Below are 18931 nucleotides of genomic sequence, written 5' to 3' on the forward strand. Positions count from 1 at the left end.
TGATATCTGCCAACATTCTTTGCGCATCCAACGCTGCGCACTCTTGTACCCTCGATACGCCACGACAGGTGAGGCGGTGGTGCCGCTGTACTGCTTGGTGGTGGTGTATGGTTTGTGTGTGTATGTGGGTGGATGGGTGGGTGTGGGGGCGTGCCTCATGCCACAGCCACGCACCGCGACGAGTAAATCACCATCTGAAGAAGCAAAGGAAAAATATGAACTGACGGGCGCATACCTTTTTCATCCGCAGCCGTTTTCTACAGGCGCACTCAGGATACACTCGGCGAGTGGGCGAGGGATGGGGGGAGTCGTCACGCTCCCTCAATGGTCGTTTTCCTCGCGCTCACCATACATTGCCCCGCCCCCGTGTGAATTGTCCGTGTAGGTGTGCTGGGCGTGGCGCACACACGTCGAACTGCAGGGAAAAACGGAGGGGGAGGGGGGGGGGCAACGGCACAGAAAATGTGTGGTGCCGTGCGAAGGTGCCTTCACCCTTTGCAGTCCGCACTGAGCTCTCCCTCCCACCCCTCCACTGTGACGGTCACGCAATCGTGCCGCGCTCACTCCACGTCCCGTTTTCCTCGCACGACACACGGCTGATCACCATCATGTACACATCAACACATACGCACTTACATAAAGTGCGTCCACTCACACGGGAACGTCGAGAAACACAGCTACGTCCGTTTCTTGCGATGTCCTCGTCCCTCGCAGACGAAATCGCGCAGCTGCACGAGCTATTCAAGCTTGGGGCTCTCACACAAGAGGAATTCAATGAGGCCAAGCAGGCAACCATCCGCAGCTTCAAGACCGCTGCTGCTGCCAAGGCTGCATCGGCGCCAGTGCCAGGAGTGAGCAGCGCATCTCTCTCTGAGTCGCCAGCATGCTCGTCACTCACATCCACGAAACAACAGCCGAACTCGAGCGCGTCCCCTGGCTATACGGAGACGGATGCAAGGGGGCAACTCGCGCCTCCGTCTCCGAACGCGTCTGCATCGCCGTCGGTACACACAGTGGCAGCAACGCGCTCGAGAACTTTTGAAGAATGGAAGGAGCTCTGGGACACCGCTAAGGTTTCCACTCCGGCTGCCACTGCTTCAACCGCCTCAGCGCCTCCTGACGCCTTCCATGCGCGCATGCAGGCCCTTCGCTGCCTGTCGCGTCTTTTGTGCAATGTTCGGATGTACCCAGCGGAGCCCAAGTACAGGAGGATTCGTGAATCGAACAGGATCATCGCGCACGAGCTCATGTCCGTAGCGGAAGCTAGTGGAGCGGTGCTCAGCTTCGCCGGGTTTGTGCGGGAACGAGACGAGGAGGATGCATCGACAAGCGCCTCAGCGGCTGGTGCAGCAACGCACTGCTGGGTGCTGCATGGAGAAGCTACGGCGGCGACAGTGGCGGGCAAAGCCGCAGTCGCGGTACGTCTCGTCGACGAGCTGCTCGAGTACTTTGGCGAGCAGCAATCCCGGCGGTATCGCGTGCAGCAGCTGTGGCGCTCGGTCGCGTTGGAGGTGCGACTCGAGCGCGCCGCCCGTGGCGCTGACTCGAGAAGTCCTCTGCAAGACGTGCCAGACCATCCTGAGGAGGTGAACAATGAAAAAGAGAAAGGAAATGGCAAGGGTGGACGGGGGGCAGTGGCGCGGTCCGCTGAGAGCGCAGCGCCGTCACCTCCACAAGCGCTGCTATCGTACTTGGCGGAGTGCTACACTGTGGACGAGGCTGGCGATGGTCTCTTCTCGTCCATGTGCCACCTGCAGACCCTGCAGCGACTGTACGAGGAGGCGGCGGCGCACATCGCGGCTGGCGCACAGCCGTCATCGTCTCATTCGCTTTTGCGCACGGCCGAAGTTTACGGTGCGGTGGTGCAGCAGCGCGGCGCCGTTGAGCTACTCGTGTACGGCTGCGGTGCTTGTTTCCATCCGCCGCCTGTAGCGACACAACGCGTTCTTGCAGCAACCGCATCGACGCTACTGACAGCGTCGTCCGCGCCGCTTAGTGACACAGCCAACGACTACACCGTTCAGCTCGTCCCCACTGACACGCCGGACGCCTCCGAGTTTGTGGCCCGCTGCTTACAGCTACTGCAGCGCCTGCGCCGCGAGGTGGAGCGGGTGCAACAGGAACGCGCTCGTGCTGCCCGTCAGGCAGCAGAGGCCTCCATGCGGCAGGAGCTGAAGCGGGAGCGGCAACGGCGGCAGCTGGAGAAGAATAGCGGGCGGGACGAAATGTCCGCGGACGAGCAGACGCAGCAATGGCACCAGCGTCGCCGCACACACCGGCGGGGGCACGGTGTCCATCGAAGAGCAGGCTCATCCTCCTCCACCTCCTCCTCGGCATCCTCTGCCTCCTCGCGCGGCGCGGCAACGAAGACTGAGGGGCAGCGCATCCCACTGACGGAGGCCTTGGCGATACTGATGGGGAAGATGAGTCCACCGTCGAGTCGACCGCCACCTGCGTCGTCGTCGTCGTGAAGGCGCGATGGACAGAAAACTGCGCTGCGCCGAGGCGAGCAGAACTGGCGGCAACATGAACAAAATCACGGCAGCGAGCTACGCGCTGCCTCTGTGTATGCCGCTCTTCTTCTGCAGGGCCTACCCCACCTGCGGCTTCTCTTCCCCCCTCCCCCTCTAATGATGAGGGGACAAGGCCCCGCAGGGCGCGGCGTCTCAGGGTGCAGTGCAGCAGCCCCACCTATCCCTGCCAGGGCGAACACGCTTCTGCGATCGATATGATGGGCAGTGTGTCGGCGTGACTCGAGCGTATCCCACCCCCGGCCCTCACACCGCCTAGTGGCGTGTGGGTGCCTGAGTGCCACCCGCGAGGAGGCTGCACGACGTGGCGACCTGCCTGACGGGGGAGCGGCTGTGAGGCGACATGCGGGGCGGCGGATTTGTAGAGTCTGGGGCAGAGGCCGTGCTGCGATGACTGGGTTGGCATTGCTGTAGCGCGCGTGTCGAGGGCTGCTGCGCGCGACGCGATGGGTGCCTGTGGGGCAGGCCGTGTGGTGGCGGTGGTCGAGGTGTCGAGGGGGAGCACTGTGACCTCATGCTGTATGGCAGAGAAGGGCCAGGTTGGAAGAAACATCTTGGGTGGAAAGAGACGCAGCACGCACACGCTCTGTGTGCGCCGCAGTAAAATCAAAGCAGGCGGGAAAGGACTATCGGCAGAAGAACAGGGACGGTGTGTGGCGTTTCCTTTGCTTGCTGCACGAAGCGTCGCCTATGTAGCACTGCCGTGACGCGGAAGGAAGCGCGGGGTGGCAAGTCGTGCGGCACGAGCACCGCTGCCCCAAGCGTCGCGTGTTGAGTAACTGTCTGAATGCCCCGCCGATGGCGCAAGTTAGGCGGGGGGGGGCTGCTGTGGGGGTGACACCTCTCGTCCTGCTTCGCGGCTTCATCCACTGTCCTCGCTTCTCTCCACTCTCGTTTTCGGTTTTCGACGTTTACCGCGTCTCTCCCCTCCCCTCCCCTCCCCTGGGTGGTGCCTGTCATGGTGCGCGCGCGTGTGGTGAGAAAAGGGGAGGGGGCTTCAACGCCTTCCGGCCGCATGCACTTCTTCCACAAGCGACGCCCTTTCCAACGGGACCCTGGCACCCGTTGTCGGCGTGTGGTGCTGTGGGAAAGGGAGGCTGAACATGAACGTTTCGTGTCTCCCGTGGCGTCCTTTACTCATCGCACGAGGTAGGCAGATAGCGTTCAGAGATTTCATCGAGGGCGACTCCCCCTCCCCCCTCGCTCGGCGTTTGTCGGTTGCGATTCTTGAATTATGCGTGCTGGAATTTGTGCGGCTCAGTGGGCGTTGCTGGTCTTTGTCCGGGGGCAATCGCCGGGCCGGGGCTGGCGGAGGGGTATGCCCCCTTTTCTCCGCAGGTGCGCCCCAAGGACTTTCCGGCTGAGCCCAGGAGGAGCGTAAGAAAAAGTTTGCGACCGGTGAGGATCGAACTCACGACCTTGGGATTATGAGACCCACGCGCTGCCGACTGCGCTACGCTCGCACGGCTACGAGTGAAAGTTGTGCTTATATTTACACAACAAACACCAATGTACGTCATGCACAACAGACGCGTGCATGTCCGTGTGGCTCAATGGAAGAGCATCTGACTACGGATCAGAGGGTTGCAGGTTCGAATCCTGTCACGGATGACTTTTCTGGGCCCGTCAAACGCCCCCCGGTTCCTTAGCCTCACTGAGTGGTAGGTTGTCGAGTACGACCACACTTGAGTGAAAACACCATATCCCGTCCGATTTGTGAAGTTAAGCACTCACAGGCTCGGTTAGTACTGAGGTCAGTGATGACTCGGGAACCCTGAGTGCCGTACTCTTTTTTTTCTCATTCTCCACGGACGGTAGCTTGGGGATGAAAAGGATGTGACCACACCTTTTCCTCAGCGGAGAGTGGGGAGCGACCGGTGCTAACGCCCTCATCGCGCACACAGAACTATGCCGTTTCCGCAAGTCATTTTTTTCGCTTTGCGTTCGGGCTGGCCGCCTCTGAAGAACATCGCGCGCATATTCCCCCCTATTTCTCTTCCGCCAGCGCCCCTTTTATGTGATGCCTTCTGCTTCGCCCCCCCCTCCACTTCTCACTAGAGAACTTGAATCCCCCTCTTACCAGCACGGGAGATCAACATGACAAGTGGCAGCCAACGGCACGTCCACTCTCAGCTCCGTATGGTCTCCAGCAGGTTTGGATGTCGGGATCTGAGCCAGTCCTCATTGCGGTACAATGGGTTTAATTTTTGACATCTGATCCAGCTTTGCGAAGTGACGGAAACTCTGCCGTTTGGCTTTCTAGCGTGGCATCTATCGCCCCTCAAAATTGTGTAACATGCAATCTGATGCTTTGCACTTGTTTCGGTACACAGGTTTCTCTAAAGCCAGGCGTAATCCAGCCGCTTATTATTAATCTTTTCTTTGCGTTTGCCTCCTTCAACTATAACCACGCGCTATCAGACCAAAAGTTTCGGCCGGTATTTTAAGGCATCCCCAGTGAACTCGTTCATGTACTATTCAAGATTGCTCTCCTTTGTTCCAGGGGAGGTCTGCATTACCCGAAAAGAACTTGGGAATGCCTTCTGATGCAAATCCGATAACTAGCACTATCTGTCGAGACACTACTGGCATAGCCATGCTTCACTCACTCCCTTTCCGATGCCTCCCCGTTCCACATTCTTCTTGCTCTGGTCAACAATTGCCGCACTTCGATTCCAACTGTGAGGTGTCACACTATTCTTTCAGGTGTAGCATCTCCGTTTTCTGCACATATATAAATCCATATATTTGCTGTAAATGTCTTCTTTTCTGCAGCGCCTGAAGAGCGGTGCAACTGTGGTCGACAACACCGCGGCACCCGACAATGCTGGTGTAGTTGTTCGCCGACTAGAGAAGAAGGTCTTGTCACAGCCCATAGAGCAGCTAGGGATCACCTTTGGAAGTGATGCAGAGGTGACAAGGGTTGCGCCTCACTCGCCAGCCGCCGCCGCTAACATCCCGGTTGGCTTTATGGTCTTTGACGTAAATGGTGATTTTGTAGAAAATGAGCAGCAGTTCATTGAGGCTGCGCGCAAGAGCATTAACCTCACAATAAAGCTGCAGAATACATCTGGCATGTCAGAACTTATTGCGCGAGTCTTAGAGGATGATGATCGGCGTGCCAGTGGCGCGATTTCAACCTCCGCTCTGGACTTCGATGAGCTGCTGCGCACAACACCGCGCTTCAATTTCCTGTCCGGTGACCACCCGATTTTTCGCCGCTACAACAAGCGACTTGCTCAGCAGCGCCAAGCAGCGGCGCTGATTGCACAACGAACTGCGGAGGCAGAGCTTCAGCGGCAGGCGGAAATCAAGGAGCGACTTAGAAAAGCTTTGGAGGAGGAAGCCGCTGTACAGAAGAAAAAGGAGCAGGAGAAAGCGGAGCTACAGCGGATGAGAGCGGCACAGGAGCCGGCGCGGTTCGTGCCCGAAGAGCCTTTTCTGAAAATTATCAAGGATGAGAGCTCTTTTGGTCAAGTGGAGCGGGAGCTCAAGAAGCCCGAAACCGCTGCTGAACCGAAGGTAGAGAGCAAGGCAGAAGGTGCCGCGTCAGAGGCTATCACGAATACTGCAACAGGCACATCGACGACGCTGTCAAACGACGTAGCTGCGACAATATCAGCGGAAGAGCTGCTGGTGCTTGTTGGTGTGCCTACCGAAACCATGGAAACAACAACACCTGCCTTAGAGGACCTTGCCGAGGCCATTGCGCTGCCCTCATCAGAAAATACAGCCACTTACGTGGCCCTCCCGGCCGAGGAGTACACGCTCTGTTCTGGTGAGCGGGTAGTTAGTGTTATAAAGAAACGCTCTGGTCCTATTCCCGCACCACCGCCCGGAACGCCGCCTGTGATCAACAAAGCTGCCGCCAGCCGTCTCAGTGAACCGGTCAAAAGAGTAAAACCTGTTGAGAAAATGGTGCGCAATTGCACTCCTTCCAATGAACAGCCGTACAAAAGTCGACACCGCTCGCGGTCACCGCGCTCGCGACGGAGGAGCGAGAGGGATCACTCGTCGAAAGAATGTTCACGACGCCATCGACGTGATGAGCCGTCTTCACATCGGCATCACAAAAACTCGCGCGACTCAAAGCATCGGCGCTAGGATTCCTTCTCTTGGGGTTTCGTGATGGTCTGCAGTTTAGAGACATGTATTTGTCAATCAATGCGCTGTGCAGAGGGATGGCCTCCCCGGAATCTCTTCTGCTTTTGGTACGAAAAGTGTGGGACGCTTTGTTAGCTAGTTTTCCTGTATTGTGGAAACGCGCTTTAGCGCGACGGATATTTGTGGCTTGTGGCACAACTACCCTTATATATACCGATGTCTTGTCGATATTAGTCAATGGGCTGTGTGAACGGGATAACCGCGCAGGGGTGAACGCTCTCTTCTGAATGGTGGTGCACTTCTCATAGTTCTTAATTATCCACTTTTTTTTGCATGCGGGGTAGGCGTTGTCTCTACGTTCTGATTCGCGTTGTAAAAGAAAAATATGATGTCTTTCTATTATCGGCGCTGCAGCACTTTGCGTTCTTAAAACACGATTAAACGATTAACGAGTAACTGTAGTCTGTGGTGCGGTGTCTCATCTGCGGAAACTGCTCTTTTCTCCTGGTTTGCGAAAAGCACCTTATTTGCCTCTCTGGGAGTTATCCGCCGATGACAAAGAAGGAAAACGGACTTTCTTTTGGAGCACCCCCGGCCCTCAGGGTTTCGCTAACTGCACCGGCTAATTCGCAGTGGCCTTGCTCGGGCCTCAGATGACTTTACCTGCCACACTCCGTAGTGAGTCATGTCCTTTAGTGTTGGAAGTATCGCATATGTGCTTCGAAGTTCACGCGTCTCCAAAAGAAAGCAAAAAAAAAGAGCTTGTGCTATGTGTGCACTGTTTCGCTCTGTACGTGCTTTACTTGGTGCTTTACTTGCCTGTCCTTTATCACCCCCTTTCGTGAAACCTTTCTCTCGACGAGTGCAAATACGGCAATGATTGAAGCAGAGGTACATGGTAATAAAGCCTCAGAATCTGCCTCTGTGACTCCCTCACGTACTGCCACACACACGACTTTTTTTCATTTACACGACAAGCAGCCGCGCAAACAAACAGAACTTGCTCTTTGCATATCTCGGGGGCTCCAAGCGCTGAGGACTTGCAGTTTTCTTTTTTCTTCAGCTTGTGCATTAGTTTCTTTTTTTTTCAGCTTCACTAGTTTCCCCTTTTTTGAGGGGTTTACATGAGAAATTTTTTTCTCTTGGAAGTAATGCTATATTTTTCTTCACCATTAGACTTCGTTGATTCCCTTTGCACTAGCACTGATGAAATGGCACATCACACTGACAAGTCGCGTCAACACTACGCCAAAATAAGCGCTCTTGCTCTTGATAGCTCAAGTCACTATGAGGAGCAGCGGGCGAGAATGCAATCAGTTGACCTCAATTACTTGCAACAGAAGTCAAACGAATGCATTGAGAATCGGCATGCACCCTCTAGCTTGTACACCACCTACGCGTGCTGCCAGGCCGCCATGGCCGTTCCTCAAGAAAGTTACTTTACGCGTTTTGTACCGAACGGATCGTCGCCTGCACGAAGAAGCGAACTCGCCAGCCGAATTGTCGCGCAGAGAAACTACTTCTCCTACTGTAGGAAGCCCCTGGAGTGTGGCGGGGCGATTTCTCTACAGCAACTTTCCCAGTCTCCTCCGGCCGCTTCATCACAGCAGGGCAGCAGAGCTTCCGTGTTTTTCGATGATGAGCGTTTCGATGAGACCCATGTAGTGTTCATCAACGGTGAGCCACATCGATTCAGCGGGGGCCACCAGAGCGAACGTACGCTCTACGGGTTAGACTCTCCAACCGCTGCCATTCGAGATGCAGTGACAGCCGCTGCTGCACACCAAGCCGAGAAATCGAATACCGTATCTTCCTCAGGAGGAGTACAAAAAAGATGGCATGTATCCCAGGAGCAGAGTTCTACCACCAGCCGTATTGCTGAACCCAAGAGGCGAACAGCTGGATTCAATGGCACATGCAAAAGACAGCACGGAAAAGGTAGTACTTCCTCTGACAGGTATCGTGATTTCCTTTCTCCATCTGGACAGCTCTACCGTGTTTTCCGTCTCCACAAGCGGCACCTTCCACCCATCGGGGTGAGTGAGAAAGCGAAGGGCTTCTCATTCCATGCGAAAGGTGCGAAAGATGCATCACGAACTAAAAAGTCAAGGGATCGCGAGCCAGCTGAATGTGACCGTGACATCGACGGCAGGCGCGAGCTGAGGGAAGATCGAGTAGCAGCAGACCACCGCAGTGGCGGGCGGAGGCCGGTAAAAGATGACAAGGTAGTGTCACCTGTGTGGAAAGGGCACACAGCAAAGCCGCACAAGTCTCACGAAACTTCAAAAAATGTGCGAGGCAAACGCAATGGACGGCGGCAACTCGATGCTGCCTCTCACCAGAACAGTTGCGCCACAAAGCATACATGCAGACGCTGCCAACGTAATTTGAACTCAACATCTCCGAGAAATGCGTCATCTGAGTCGTCCTCGTCGTGGTTGCTTTCTCCCTCAGCGAGCCCATCTGAAGATATCGCGGACACGCGCACAGGCGATCGCGATTGTGATGGCCCTTCATCATGCAGGGAGCGCCGCCAGCGTTCCCATGACCATCATGGTGCGTCGCAGAACGACAAAACACATCGCCGGCTTCCACCAATCGGAGGGGACCAGTTGCACCGTCCAGTGCCCCCTCCGCCTTCGCACCCCTCCCGTCGCCCGCGCGATGCGCATAGGCGCAGACGTCAACACAACGAAGGGGGGAGACACGTCACGAAACGAAGAGGAAGTCATAGCGACGTTCTTTCCGACTCGAGTGACCTCTCGTCATTGCTTTCTGACTCTGCCGTTTGTGTGTGGTCCTCTCTGTCCAGTAGCATCGATAGTGCGAGTGACATGTCCGACTGTGTGGTGATGGATAAGCCGCAGCGGAGCCCATCGGAGGAGCACTGGCAGCAGAGGGGCACTGCACAGTGCAGACGCGCGGGAAGTGCATCACCGCTCATTTCGGAGGGCGATGGCAAAGATCAAGAGTTGTTTGAATGCTCAAACAGCTGCTTGAGTGACAGAGAACCGGAGTGGGAGGATGCGGACTGTACTTCATCTTCCTTCTCGTCCACGTCGCTGCCATCTTCGGAGCTGAGCTCGACTTCAACGTGGAGGGCTGAGGTGCGGAGGCCACGGGGCCGCGACGGTCGCCGACGTCATCGCCGCAGCGCTCACTCACCTCCATCTCCGTCGCGCAAAGGGGGAAGGCCGGGCGCGAGGGGTTCTGCATCAAATCGTCATCGAAGGCGCGATGGGAACAAGACGCGGAACACGAGAAGACCCGTCTGTTCACCATCCTCGCCGAGCTCGTCAAGTGATGATTCTGATTCAGACAGGAGTCCCGGCAAACCCCGGGCGCGTTCCAGAGCTGCCCGCGCGACACAGAGCCGGTCCCACTCACGTACTCGACCGCCCATTGTCCACGCAGTTGCCCCAGCTCACCCGCCAAGAGCGCTGCCACCTTTGATGGAGGAGGTGCTGCCAAGTACGCGCTATGCTACGTCTGCGGCAACGCCGCTGGCACAGAGACCACAGATGGCACAGGCGACTGAAGCCACCCACAGCTGCGCGAGCCCGGCCGTCCGGCCACCGCGCACAGAGCAGGGCACGATCGACAAAGGAGTAGGCCAGTCCCACGGCACGGTTGAGCCGACGCGGCGCGCGTACCAGAAGATGCCCACATCTCCGCTGCAGGTGAACCTTTTCTGTGACTTGGTGACCCCGTCTGTCGAGTCATCTGGCCCCGTTTGCACGTCGTCACAGGCTGAGGACAGCAACAAGGGGGGCGCGTCCCCACAGCAACAGTCCCACAAGACGGGGGAGCCGACACCATCACCGGCAACGGAGCCGCTGGACTTGGACTACATTACAGAGCACGTGCTAAGGGTCATTCAAAACCGTTTGGCCGGTAAAGACAACGCGCGCGATGACGATGCTGCGACAGCGTTGCGCACGCACGAGGCAGCGGGGCGCGAGCGCGCTCGTCAGGAGGAGGTAAGAGAGGCGGCGAAGCGGGCAGCCGAGCAAGTGCGTCTGCGTGATCTGCTCCGAGAGGCCCAGCAAGAGGCACGTCAGGCGCGAGAAGAGCAGCTATCCTTGAGCAGTCTAACGGACTCGCTGCAGTTTGCGTTCGCACAGATCACCCGTCTCATGGAACATGGCGACGGCACCGGCGATGACACGGCGCGGCTTGGTCTAACGCACGAGGCCACAAATAAGGGCGGCAACCCATCAACGGCGGTTGGGACGCTGAACTCAAACACACTAGTTTACTGTGCTGCTGGGAGCCATGCAATGACGCCGCCGGGTGCAGGCGCTAGTGCTGTTGATGGAGGTAGCGCCAGAGATACCGCCGTGGCTGTCGAGGGCGGCCACACATCTTCTTTGCCCGATTCGGTCCCGGACGCAGCGACGCTGCAGCGGCTGATTACAGTGCTGCGCCGACGACGTCACAGCCGCCAAGTCGAGCTACGCTTTCAGCGGCAGAGGGCTGAGAAGGCGGAGGCGAAGGCATTGGAGGCAGCTCAGCAGCAGCAGCAGAAGCAAGAACTCGATGAGCTTGTCGCCAATGAGCATCAGGCCCGTGCCAGCTTGCGCAGAGCTGAGGAAGAGGCGCTGGACGAGTTGCTTGTCAGTGCTGCGTCGGTTCTGGAGGAGGCCATCGGTAGAATGATGGCGGCCCAGGTCAGCGCCCGCATGCTACTGTTGGAGGAGGAGTTCAACAAGCGCACCGAGATCGTCGCCAGCGAAGAGGAGGAGGCAGCCGACTTCTGGCATTTCGCCGCGGATCTTTATCAGGCCGCCGAAGACGCGGAGGCGGAAAGGCTGCAGGCGGAGGCTGAGCGCATGGAGGCGGAGGGCGTGGCCGCGAAGCTTCGCAAGGGTCGCGATGAGTTAGGCCAGCGCAGCAGCGGCAGCGGCACCCAGTCCACCGCTGGCGTAGAGAAGATTGTGGTGTCGAACCTCATTCCGGGTCAGCTGCTCGGCATCGAGGGAGGCAAGTCCATCGAAAACGGCGGCAAGATCCGCCTTATAGGCGATCCGTACGTCGAAGCCGTCGAGGCGCATGCGCGGGAGCGCCGCCGGCTTGATCGCCTGCGCCAGCAGCGGCTTGCCTCCGCTTTGCCATCGCGCCCTGAGACGAATAAAGCCAACGACGCAGCTGGCAGCCGTCTCTCCAGCCGTCAGCCTTCGACGGTGCGCACGGGCTTCACCGGCGGTGCCGTCAGTGCGCTGAAGCTTCACAGCCGAGCATCGTCGCGCAATTTTCCAGTGTTGTCGCCGGGCCGGCTTTCATCGGACGGGAACACTCGAGTTGGCGAGCGGTCGCCAAGCCAGAACCGTCTGCCTAGTCAGTCGAACTTTGTGTTTGACGGCGATGTCGACTTGCAAGTCTACGGACGCCAGGTTGGAATCCCGTCAAAGACGCGCAGCCCCGCCTCGCTGCTGGCTTCCGCCCGAGGCACCCCCGTGAAGGGCGGCGCTGACATTGCCGCTAGGCCATACAATAAACGGCCTGGCGAGGGGCTGCTATTGATGGATATGTACGCCTCGCAGATCGAGCACTAGAGGACGCAAAGCTGCACGTGTACCGTCAGCCCCCGAAACGCACTGCCGTTCTTGCGACTGACTCATTCTTTCAAGTTTTCGCAACATGCATGGATCGGGCAGTCGGCCTGCTCTCTCTTCAACCATGCTTCCCTTTTCACCGGATGTATAGTCGCGCACTGGGCAATGTGGCTCTGTTGCTGTTCTTTTTTTCTTTATTCTTTTGCCCTCACCCCCCTCCCCTCTCTGATGACGAGGGGACAAGGCCACGCCCTGCGTGGCGTCTCAGGGTGCAGTGCAGCAGCCCCACCTATCCCTGCCAGGGCGAACACGCTTCTGCGATCGATATGATGGGCAGTGTGTCGGCGTGACTCGAGCGTATCCCACCCCCGGCCCTCACACCGCCTAGTGGCGTGTGGGTGCCTGAGTGCCACCCGCGAGGAGGCTGCACGACGTGGCGACCTGCCTGACGGGGGAGCGGCTGTGAGGCGACATGCGGGGCGGCGGATTTGTAGAGTCTGGGGCAGAGGCCGTGCTGCGATGACTGGGTTGGCATTGCTGTAGCGCGCGTGTCGAGGGCTGCTGCGCGCGACGCGATGGGTGCCTGTGGGGCAGGCCGTGTGGTGGCGGTGGTCGAGGTGTCGAGGGGGAGCACTGTGACCTCATGCTGTATGGCAGAGAAGGGCCAGGTTGGAAACCGAGACAATATCCTTCCATGCGTCTGTGCGGTGAGAGATGGATCAGTACCACCATCATAATCGTCGCCTTTACAGCCGTTCGCGATTGAATGCGTTTCTCTCTATGTTTATGTATTTTTGCGGCAGAGAAAGAATCCGACGAGAGAGAAGAGAACACGTTCACTTTCTCCTCCTCCTCTCGCGGGCGGTCGGCTCAGGCACGACACACTGCTCTTCTTGTGCTTCTTCTGCAACCCCCCAGGAAGTGGTGTGCGGCTTCCCCGAACCGATGATGCCGGTCGAAGAGCGGCGGAAAGGAGGGGAGGTGGGGGATAAGTGGACAAGAAGCGACAAGGATGATGAAGCGTGCAGCGGCGAAGAGAGGGGTTTGCGGGGTCTGCTGTGTACGTTTCAGTTCAAATTCGACTGACAAGACGAGGCAAAGACGAACAAAGAAGTACAAAGCCATTTTCGACTTGGTCTGCTCAGCAGGGGGTGAACGTGGACTGTGTTCCCACACACGCGCAGTAGCTTAGTCGTCAGCGGGTAGAGCCCAGCACGGTTGCACCGGTCGTTCTTTCTCGGCGTCGTTGTCTCGCTTCGCGCGTGCGTGTTGGAGGCATCCCCCTCTCGTTGTTGCGTTGTGCGAGTGTCGTGGCGACACCCTTGCCCCACGCCTTTTTCTTCCGTGTAGGCCTGCTGCATGGGTTTGTGTGCGTCTTGACTCTGCTCTTTTGGGTAGCACTCTGCAAGGCGTTGGTCGTCCTTGCTGCGCCGCCCATCAGCTGATTGTTTATGCTCATCACTTAATGAACCGTTCCCCGCCCCCTTTTTTTTCGCCATTACCGTGCATCTTCTTTCTCGTGTGGCCACGCCGCGTTCCCACCACTCACGACACCCCCTCGCGCAATGTTGCGTGCTGCTTTACGGACACCTGCCACACCCACATACACACAATCGCCCATGGGTGCACAAGGGGAAGGGAGACACGGCTCGACTTGTCTGTATACCCACTCCGGCGTGCACGCTGCAGAGGTTTCACCCCGTCCTCTTTCTCCCCTTTTACATTTTCCTTTAGGGGGTGTGAACTCCTGTGCCTGCCCGTTTCTGTGCACACCTTCTCTCACCGCAGGCACACAGCCCACTCCCGTTCCTTTCACCAACGTACCCGCTCCCCCCTGTCCCCGAAACAGTGCACAAACACGTAAACATTTAACACGTGATACTAAGCCAGTAGTGACATACACACACACACGAAAAGCGAGACGCCCTCCGCTCTCCCACCTCCCCCACCACTTCCTCCAGGAGATTCCAATTGTTCCCTAGGTTAATCAAGGAAGCAAGCGGGACGCAAGAACGCAAGAAACAAGGAATCGGCGACGCCGACGGTGAGGAAGCTCGTGATGCAGGCTTTGCTCTTCCCTCCCCCTTCGTTTTGTGTCCCCTCTCGCCGTCTCTCTCCCGCAGTCGCTAATTTCCTTGTTTCGTGTGTCTTTGTGAATGAGCCTTCTTCCTCCTTGTAAACCTTATCGGCCATTGATTGCACCGTCTCCTCCCCTCCCTTCCCTCACGCACACCACCAACGGCAACGTCGACTTCTTCTTTCGTTTTTTGTTTAGTTGAGGCTTGCTCTTGCAGCGCGTGCCTGCTCCTTGCACGCCGTCATCATGCGCGGCGGTGGCTTTGGCCGTTATGGGTACGAGAAGCCGCAGCCAGGTCTGCAGTTTCACTCGTACGAGGATGCCACCTACCCACCCCGCGCCTACCGGTATCATATTCAGCAAGCCGTGCCCTCACCCGCGACCCCCCGATCGGCTGGAAGCGGCAGCAGCGGCGGTGGCGCTGGTGCAAGCTCCACCTACAGCGCAGAGGCGCAGGTGGAAACCACTATCGTGCTTCCGACCATCGATGCGGATGCCACGTGCGGCCCCTTCGTTAGGCCTGGAAACGCCGGCGGCAACTCGGCAATGTCAGCAGCGTCTTCGTCGGTCGGCCATGTAAGGGGGTCAGCGTCGTCGGTGGCGTCAAACAGCACAGAGGGCGGATTCGGCACAGGGGCCGGCGGTGGCGCGGACGCGGAGCGGCGCCCACCGCCGCGACTTCGGTACTTCTTTGAGTGTTTTGTTCCAGACGAGGACGCCACAGATGCGCAGTCCTTGAGCGAGGTGTGGCGGCACATGGAGCCCCTCAATCCTTTCCACTACCGCGAGCTGTGGTGCGGCGTCGACGGCGCAGTTGCCGCATCGACAACGGCCGCCGGCCCGGGATGGGTGAAGCCAGAGACGCCTGTTGAATGGAACGCTTTTACCGACGGCGACCGTGCCACCGACGGCAGTGCCTCGAAAGTGGAGGACAGCGCTGTGAAGAAAGAGGCGCAGGATGGGGCACTGCCGTGTTCGCCCGCGCGGGTCACCGGTGGCGTTCTTACAACTCGCGCAGCTCAAAATGCACTCCGCACGCTGCGCGCCGTTGGGATACCGGACGAGCTCAGCTGCATGGTGATGCTTTCAGTCCGTATCCCGCCCGGCGCGCGTCTCACGCGCAAGCAGGAGAAAGTACTTAGACTGCGAGTGCAGCGCCGCCCTGCGCCTCCACGGCCGATCCGCCGTGGAGCGAAAGTGTTTGTGCCTGTCCCTGCTGTCCTCGGTAGTGCCGCAGAGAACGGGGTGCCTGTAGGAAGCACCAGGGGTGGTGGCGGCCTCCTTGATGTGACGGCGCTGGGGCCGCGCGTGATGCGGCTTGCTCCCGCTGGCTTTGCTGACGCGGCGGCCGGCGTCGGCAGCGCAGGGTACTCCAAGGTGCCGTCTGCGGTGTCAGTCATGGGCGAGTTCGCCTTTGATGACGACGACGAGGACGAGAAATACTTCCACAGCGGTCGTCGTGCCGGTATGAAGCGCAGCCGCCATGACGTGGAGGATGAGCGGCTGGACGACGGGGATGTACCGCTTATCAACTCTGGCCGATGGGGTCTGGATGATAGCGCCGGCGGCGGCGTGGGTGGCTCAGTCGGTGCCACCGCCGCTGCTGGCGCGGCAGGTGGCGCTGTGACGGCACAGGGAGACGAGGTCGAGGAAGACCACGATGAAGAGGATGTCTTCTCCACTGGCATGGTCGACGACGATGACGACGAGAATATGGGGAGTGAGGACAACGCGCAGGAGGACGGGGACAGCTTTGGCGGCGGTGACGACGGCGATGACAGTTTGTAAGAAGGGAGGGCGTGTGGGTCTGCAGCGGCTGCACCCACGCCCACACGTATCTTGCATATGCGAGGTCACCGCCAGCGCCTCCTCGGCAAGAATAAACGGATGATGTAAGACGTTTAATACTGAGCGTGATCGCGAGCCAGGTCACGGCGTGATGTGATGCGTGTGTATGTGTGTGCGCTGTGCCTGGCGACTGGCGCGAGAGCCCCCCTCCACAAAATTTGTAGTAGCTTTTGGGGTGCTGTGGAGGTCAGAGAACGGAGCGCTGTGAGGAGGTTGCAGGTGGGTGAGCGAATCGTTAACGCAGACCGGATGAGCGCGAGGGCGCACAGCGGTGCCTTCTTTTGTTTTCTTTTGTTTTCGTTCCCCTTGGTGGGGACGTCGTGGTTTGTTATGACCAATCGCGCGTTCCTCAGCCATGTTCTCTGCTGCGACCGTCCTGTTTTGAAGAGATTTGTCGTCGTGGTCGTCGTCGTCTCCATCTCTCTCTCTCTCTCTCTGCCTTGCTCGTTTCGCTTACAGCGCATCTGCGTTGGGGATAACCTTGGCGCCCCCCTCCCCCGTGCCGCCCCGCCGCCGCCGCCGTTGTTATTGCCCATATCCCCCGACATGACAAAGTGCGCACATGCGAGGTGGAACGAGGTGCGATGGTGGCAGATTCGCCGCTTGCAGAGCAAGTGGAAGAGCACCGGCGCCTCGTGCGGCGTATATGGCCTCTTCGAATCCCTTTTCACGCACATACACGCACACACCTATACAGCAGCATAGGCTCCCGGGCAGCAGATCGGAAAACCGGACGTGGCGGCTACGCAGCAGAAGTGGAAGATAAGCGATTTTGTGGTGAGTGATTGCCTTTGTTTTTTCCTCATGGGTCTTAGCGGGGGGCCCTTCGTCTGCGATAGCAGTGTGACCATATGGTCTTCTGAGTCCACTCGGTCATCCATAGCCGCTGACACGCAAACACATACTCGTAGCAGATGCTACGCGAAGGACGTGTTACAGTACCCCGCCCCCACAGACAAGTCAACGGAAAGCGGAAGAAAAGATCGACCGTCTGCGACGTGACAGCACGTTTTCATCGATTGTTGCGGCCCCTGGAATCTCACAGGCCGCCCAGATCCGGCGATGGTTGCGCAGTGTTGTCCACCAAGCCGCTGCCCATCCAATGCGAAGGGGCTTGGAGGGGGTACGCTCGTGCTTATCGGGCATGGCTTCCTTGGTGGTGATCGACAACCGCATCGTCACCCGTGCACCATATTCCGTTAGCCGGCTGCTGCTGCTGCCTCTCCCTCTTTCCTATCTCAATGTGAACGCTCTGCAACACCTCCTCATTCTCCCATCAATATCGTTTCCTCCTCCTCCTTATGTGCATGTAATGTATACTTTGTGCACGCCTTCTCTTCCATCTCACTGTCGCCTCTCTTTCTGTGTGCGGTCGACTCTCTCTGCGTTTGCGCGCGTGTGTGCATCCTCGCGTACACGTGCACGTCCTTCACACGCGCTGACTCTCCCTTTTCCGTTTCTACACCGGTTTCTTCGCACATGACACTCCTGCCTCTCTGTGCACGTGCCTTTGATTATCTTGGCTCTCTGTAAAGAGAAAGCACCATGAGCAGCAAGACTCCCAAGCTCTTCAACAAGTGGTCGTTCGAGGGCCTCGAGACGTCGGAGCTGGCCCTCCGCGACCACATCTCGACGACGGCCGCGTATGTGCCGCACACGTCCGGCCGCTGGCAGAAGCGCCGCTTCTACAAGGCCCGCATGCCGATTGTCGAGCGTCTGGCCAACGGCCTGATGTTCAAGGGCCGCGGCAACGGTCGCAAGCTGCAGGCTGCGCGTCTGCTGAAGCACACACTGGAAATCATCCACCTGCTGACGGACGAGAACCCCCTGCAGGTTGTTGTGGACGCCGTGTCGAAGGGGGCGCCGCGTGAGGACTCGACCCGCGTCGGCTCCGGTGGTGTTGTGCGCCGCCAGGCTGTGGATGTGTCACCGATGCGCCGCGTGAATGAGGCGATCTACCAGATGTGCAAGGGCGCGCGTGAGGCTGCCTTCCGCAACCTGAAGTCGATGCCGGAGTGCCTCGCGGACGAGATCGTGAACGCGTCCAAGGGTAGCTCGAACTCCTACGCCATCAAGAAGAAGGATGAGGTGGAGCGCGTGGCCAAGGCTAACCGGTAACGGCGGCCCCCTGTTGTGCACGTGTGCGTGGCCGATCTCTCGTTTTTCTCGCCTTTGCAGCCCCCCCCCCCCCGCCCTACATGCTCCCCCCGCACGCATTCATTGCCTCGGACGCACTCTCTTACCCTCTCCTCCCCACCTCGTGCTTGCTCCGACCCACTTTCCTTTTTCGTCGTTGTCGTATTTGTTTTGCTTTCGGCGTCTTTTTCCGGGACTGCGCGTCGAATAGCGTCAGTGGTGCCGGCGTTTCTGCCGTACGCCACCACACCCGCGAGCAGTCACGGGCGAACCCTCTGTACAAGGAGATGTGTGGGGGAAGGACAGCCAGGCAAGCAAGGGACGACGCAATACGAAAAAAAAAGGTGACAGAGAGGGTGCTGCCGGGGAGGAGAGAGCACTCGAAGGAAGGCGGAGGGTGTATGTGTGTGTGTGTGTGTGGCGGGGGAGGTGAAGTTATGATAAGTGCGGTCGCGTAGTGGAAGCATGCATACGTGTGGCGGTGTGCTGCTCCTGCGGGGTGTGACGAGAGGCCTGGAGGCGTGCAGTGCTCTGTGCTGGTGTTGGACCTGGCTCATTTTATTTTCTTTTTTCGTTTTCTTCGAAATTCTTTCGAAACCAACGGTGAAACCCCGAACGAAAGCGGCCGCTGGGGGGGGGGCAGTGCGAGGGGGTGGGGGGAGGGGAAGTTGGCGGACCAC

General features: G+C 58.4%; 5 protein-coding genes and 3 non-coding genes across 8 annotated transcripts; 7 read left to right on the forward strand and 1 right to left on the reverse strand.

Moving 5' to 3' along the window:
• Window positions 1–608: 608 nt before the first annotated feature.
• On the forward strand, window positions 609–2471 carry LMJF_11_0920 (conserved hypothetical protein; the record flags this gene model as incomplete). Its single annotated transcript, XM_001681509.1, has 1 exon — window positions 609–2471. One exon carries the CDS (start codon window positions 609–611, stop codon window positions 2469–2471), a length of 1863 nt encoding a protein of 620 aa, XP_001681561.1.
• A 1450-nt stretch (window positions 2472–3921) lies between these two features.
• On the reverse strand, window positions 3922–3994 carry LMJF_11_TRNAMET_01. The gene has a single exon. It is a non-coding gene; the product is annotated as a tRNA-Met (tRNA).
• A 76-nt stretch (window positions 3995–4070) lies between these two features.
• LMJF_11_TRNAARG_01 lies at window positions 4071–4142 on the forward strand. The gene has a single exon. It is a non-coding gene; the product is annotated as a tRNA-Arg (tRNA).
• A 59-nt stretch (window positions 4143–4201) lies between these two features.
• LMJF_11_5SRRNA_03 lies at window positions 4202–4320 on the forward strand. The gene has a single exon (XR_002460097.1). It is a non-coding gene; the product is annotated as a 5S(M5) ribosomal RNA (ribosomal RNA).
• A 1181-nt stretch (window positions 4321–5501) lies between these two features.
• Window positions 5502–6635, forward strand: LMJF_11_0930 (conserved hypothetical protein; the record flags this gene model as incomplete). The annotated part of the gene is made up of 1 exon (XM_001681510.1): window positions 5502–6635. The coding sequence occupies one exon, from the start codon at window positions 5502–5504 to the stop codon at window positions 6633–6635; it is 1134 nt and encodes a 377-aa protein (XP_001681562.1).
• A 1124-nt stretch (window positions 6636–7759) lies between these two features.
• Window positions 7760–12190, forward strand: LMJF_11_0940 (hypothetical protein; the record flags this gene model as incomplete). The annotated part of the gene is made up of 1 exon (XM_001681511.2): window positions 7760–12190. The coding sequence occupies one exon, from the start codon at window positions 7760–7762 to the stop codon at window positions 12188–12190; it is 4431 nt and encodes a 1476-aa protein (XP_001681563.2).
• Window positions 12191–14813: 2623 nt separating this feature from the next.
• On the forward strand, window positions 14814–16055 carry LMJF_11_0950 (conserved hypothetical protein; the record flags this gene model as incomplete). The annotated part of the gene is made up of 1 exon (XM_001681512.1): window positions 14814–16055. One exon carries the CDS (start codon window positions 14814–14816, stop codon window positions 16053–16055), a length of 1242 nt encoding a protein of 413 aa, XP_001681564.1.
• A 1605-nt stretch (window positions 16056–17660) lies between these two features.
• LMJF_11_0960 (40S ribosomal protein S5) lies at window positions 17661–18233 on the forward strand (the record flags this gene model as incomplete). The annotated part of the gene is made up of 1 exon (XM_001681513.1): window positions 17661–18233. The coding sequence occupies one exon, from the start codon at window positions 17661–17663 to the stop codon at window positions 18231–18233; it is 573 nt and encodes a 190-aa protein (XP_001681565.1).
• Between the last annotated feature and the right edge of the window lie 698 nt (window positions 18234–18931).

Source organism: Leishmania major, chromosome 11 (assembly GCF_000002725.2).
Source record: "Leishmania major strain Friedlin complete genome, chromosome 11".
Lineage (NCBI taxonomy): Eukaryota > Euglenozoa > Kinetoplastea > Trypanosomatida > Trypanosomatidae > Leishmania > Leishmania major.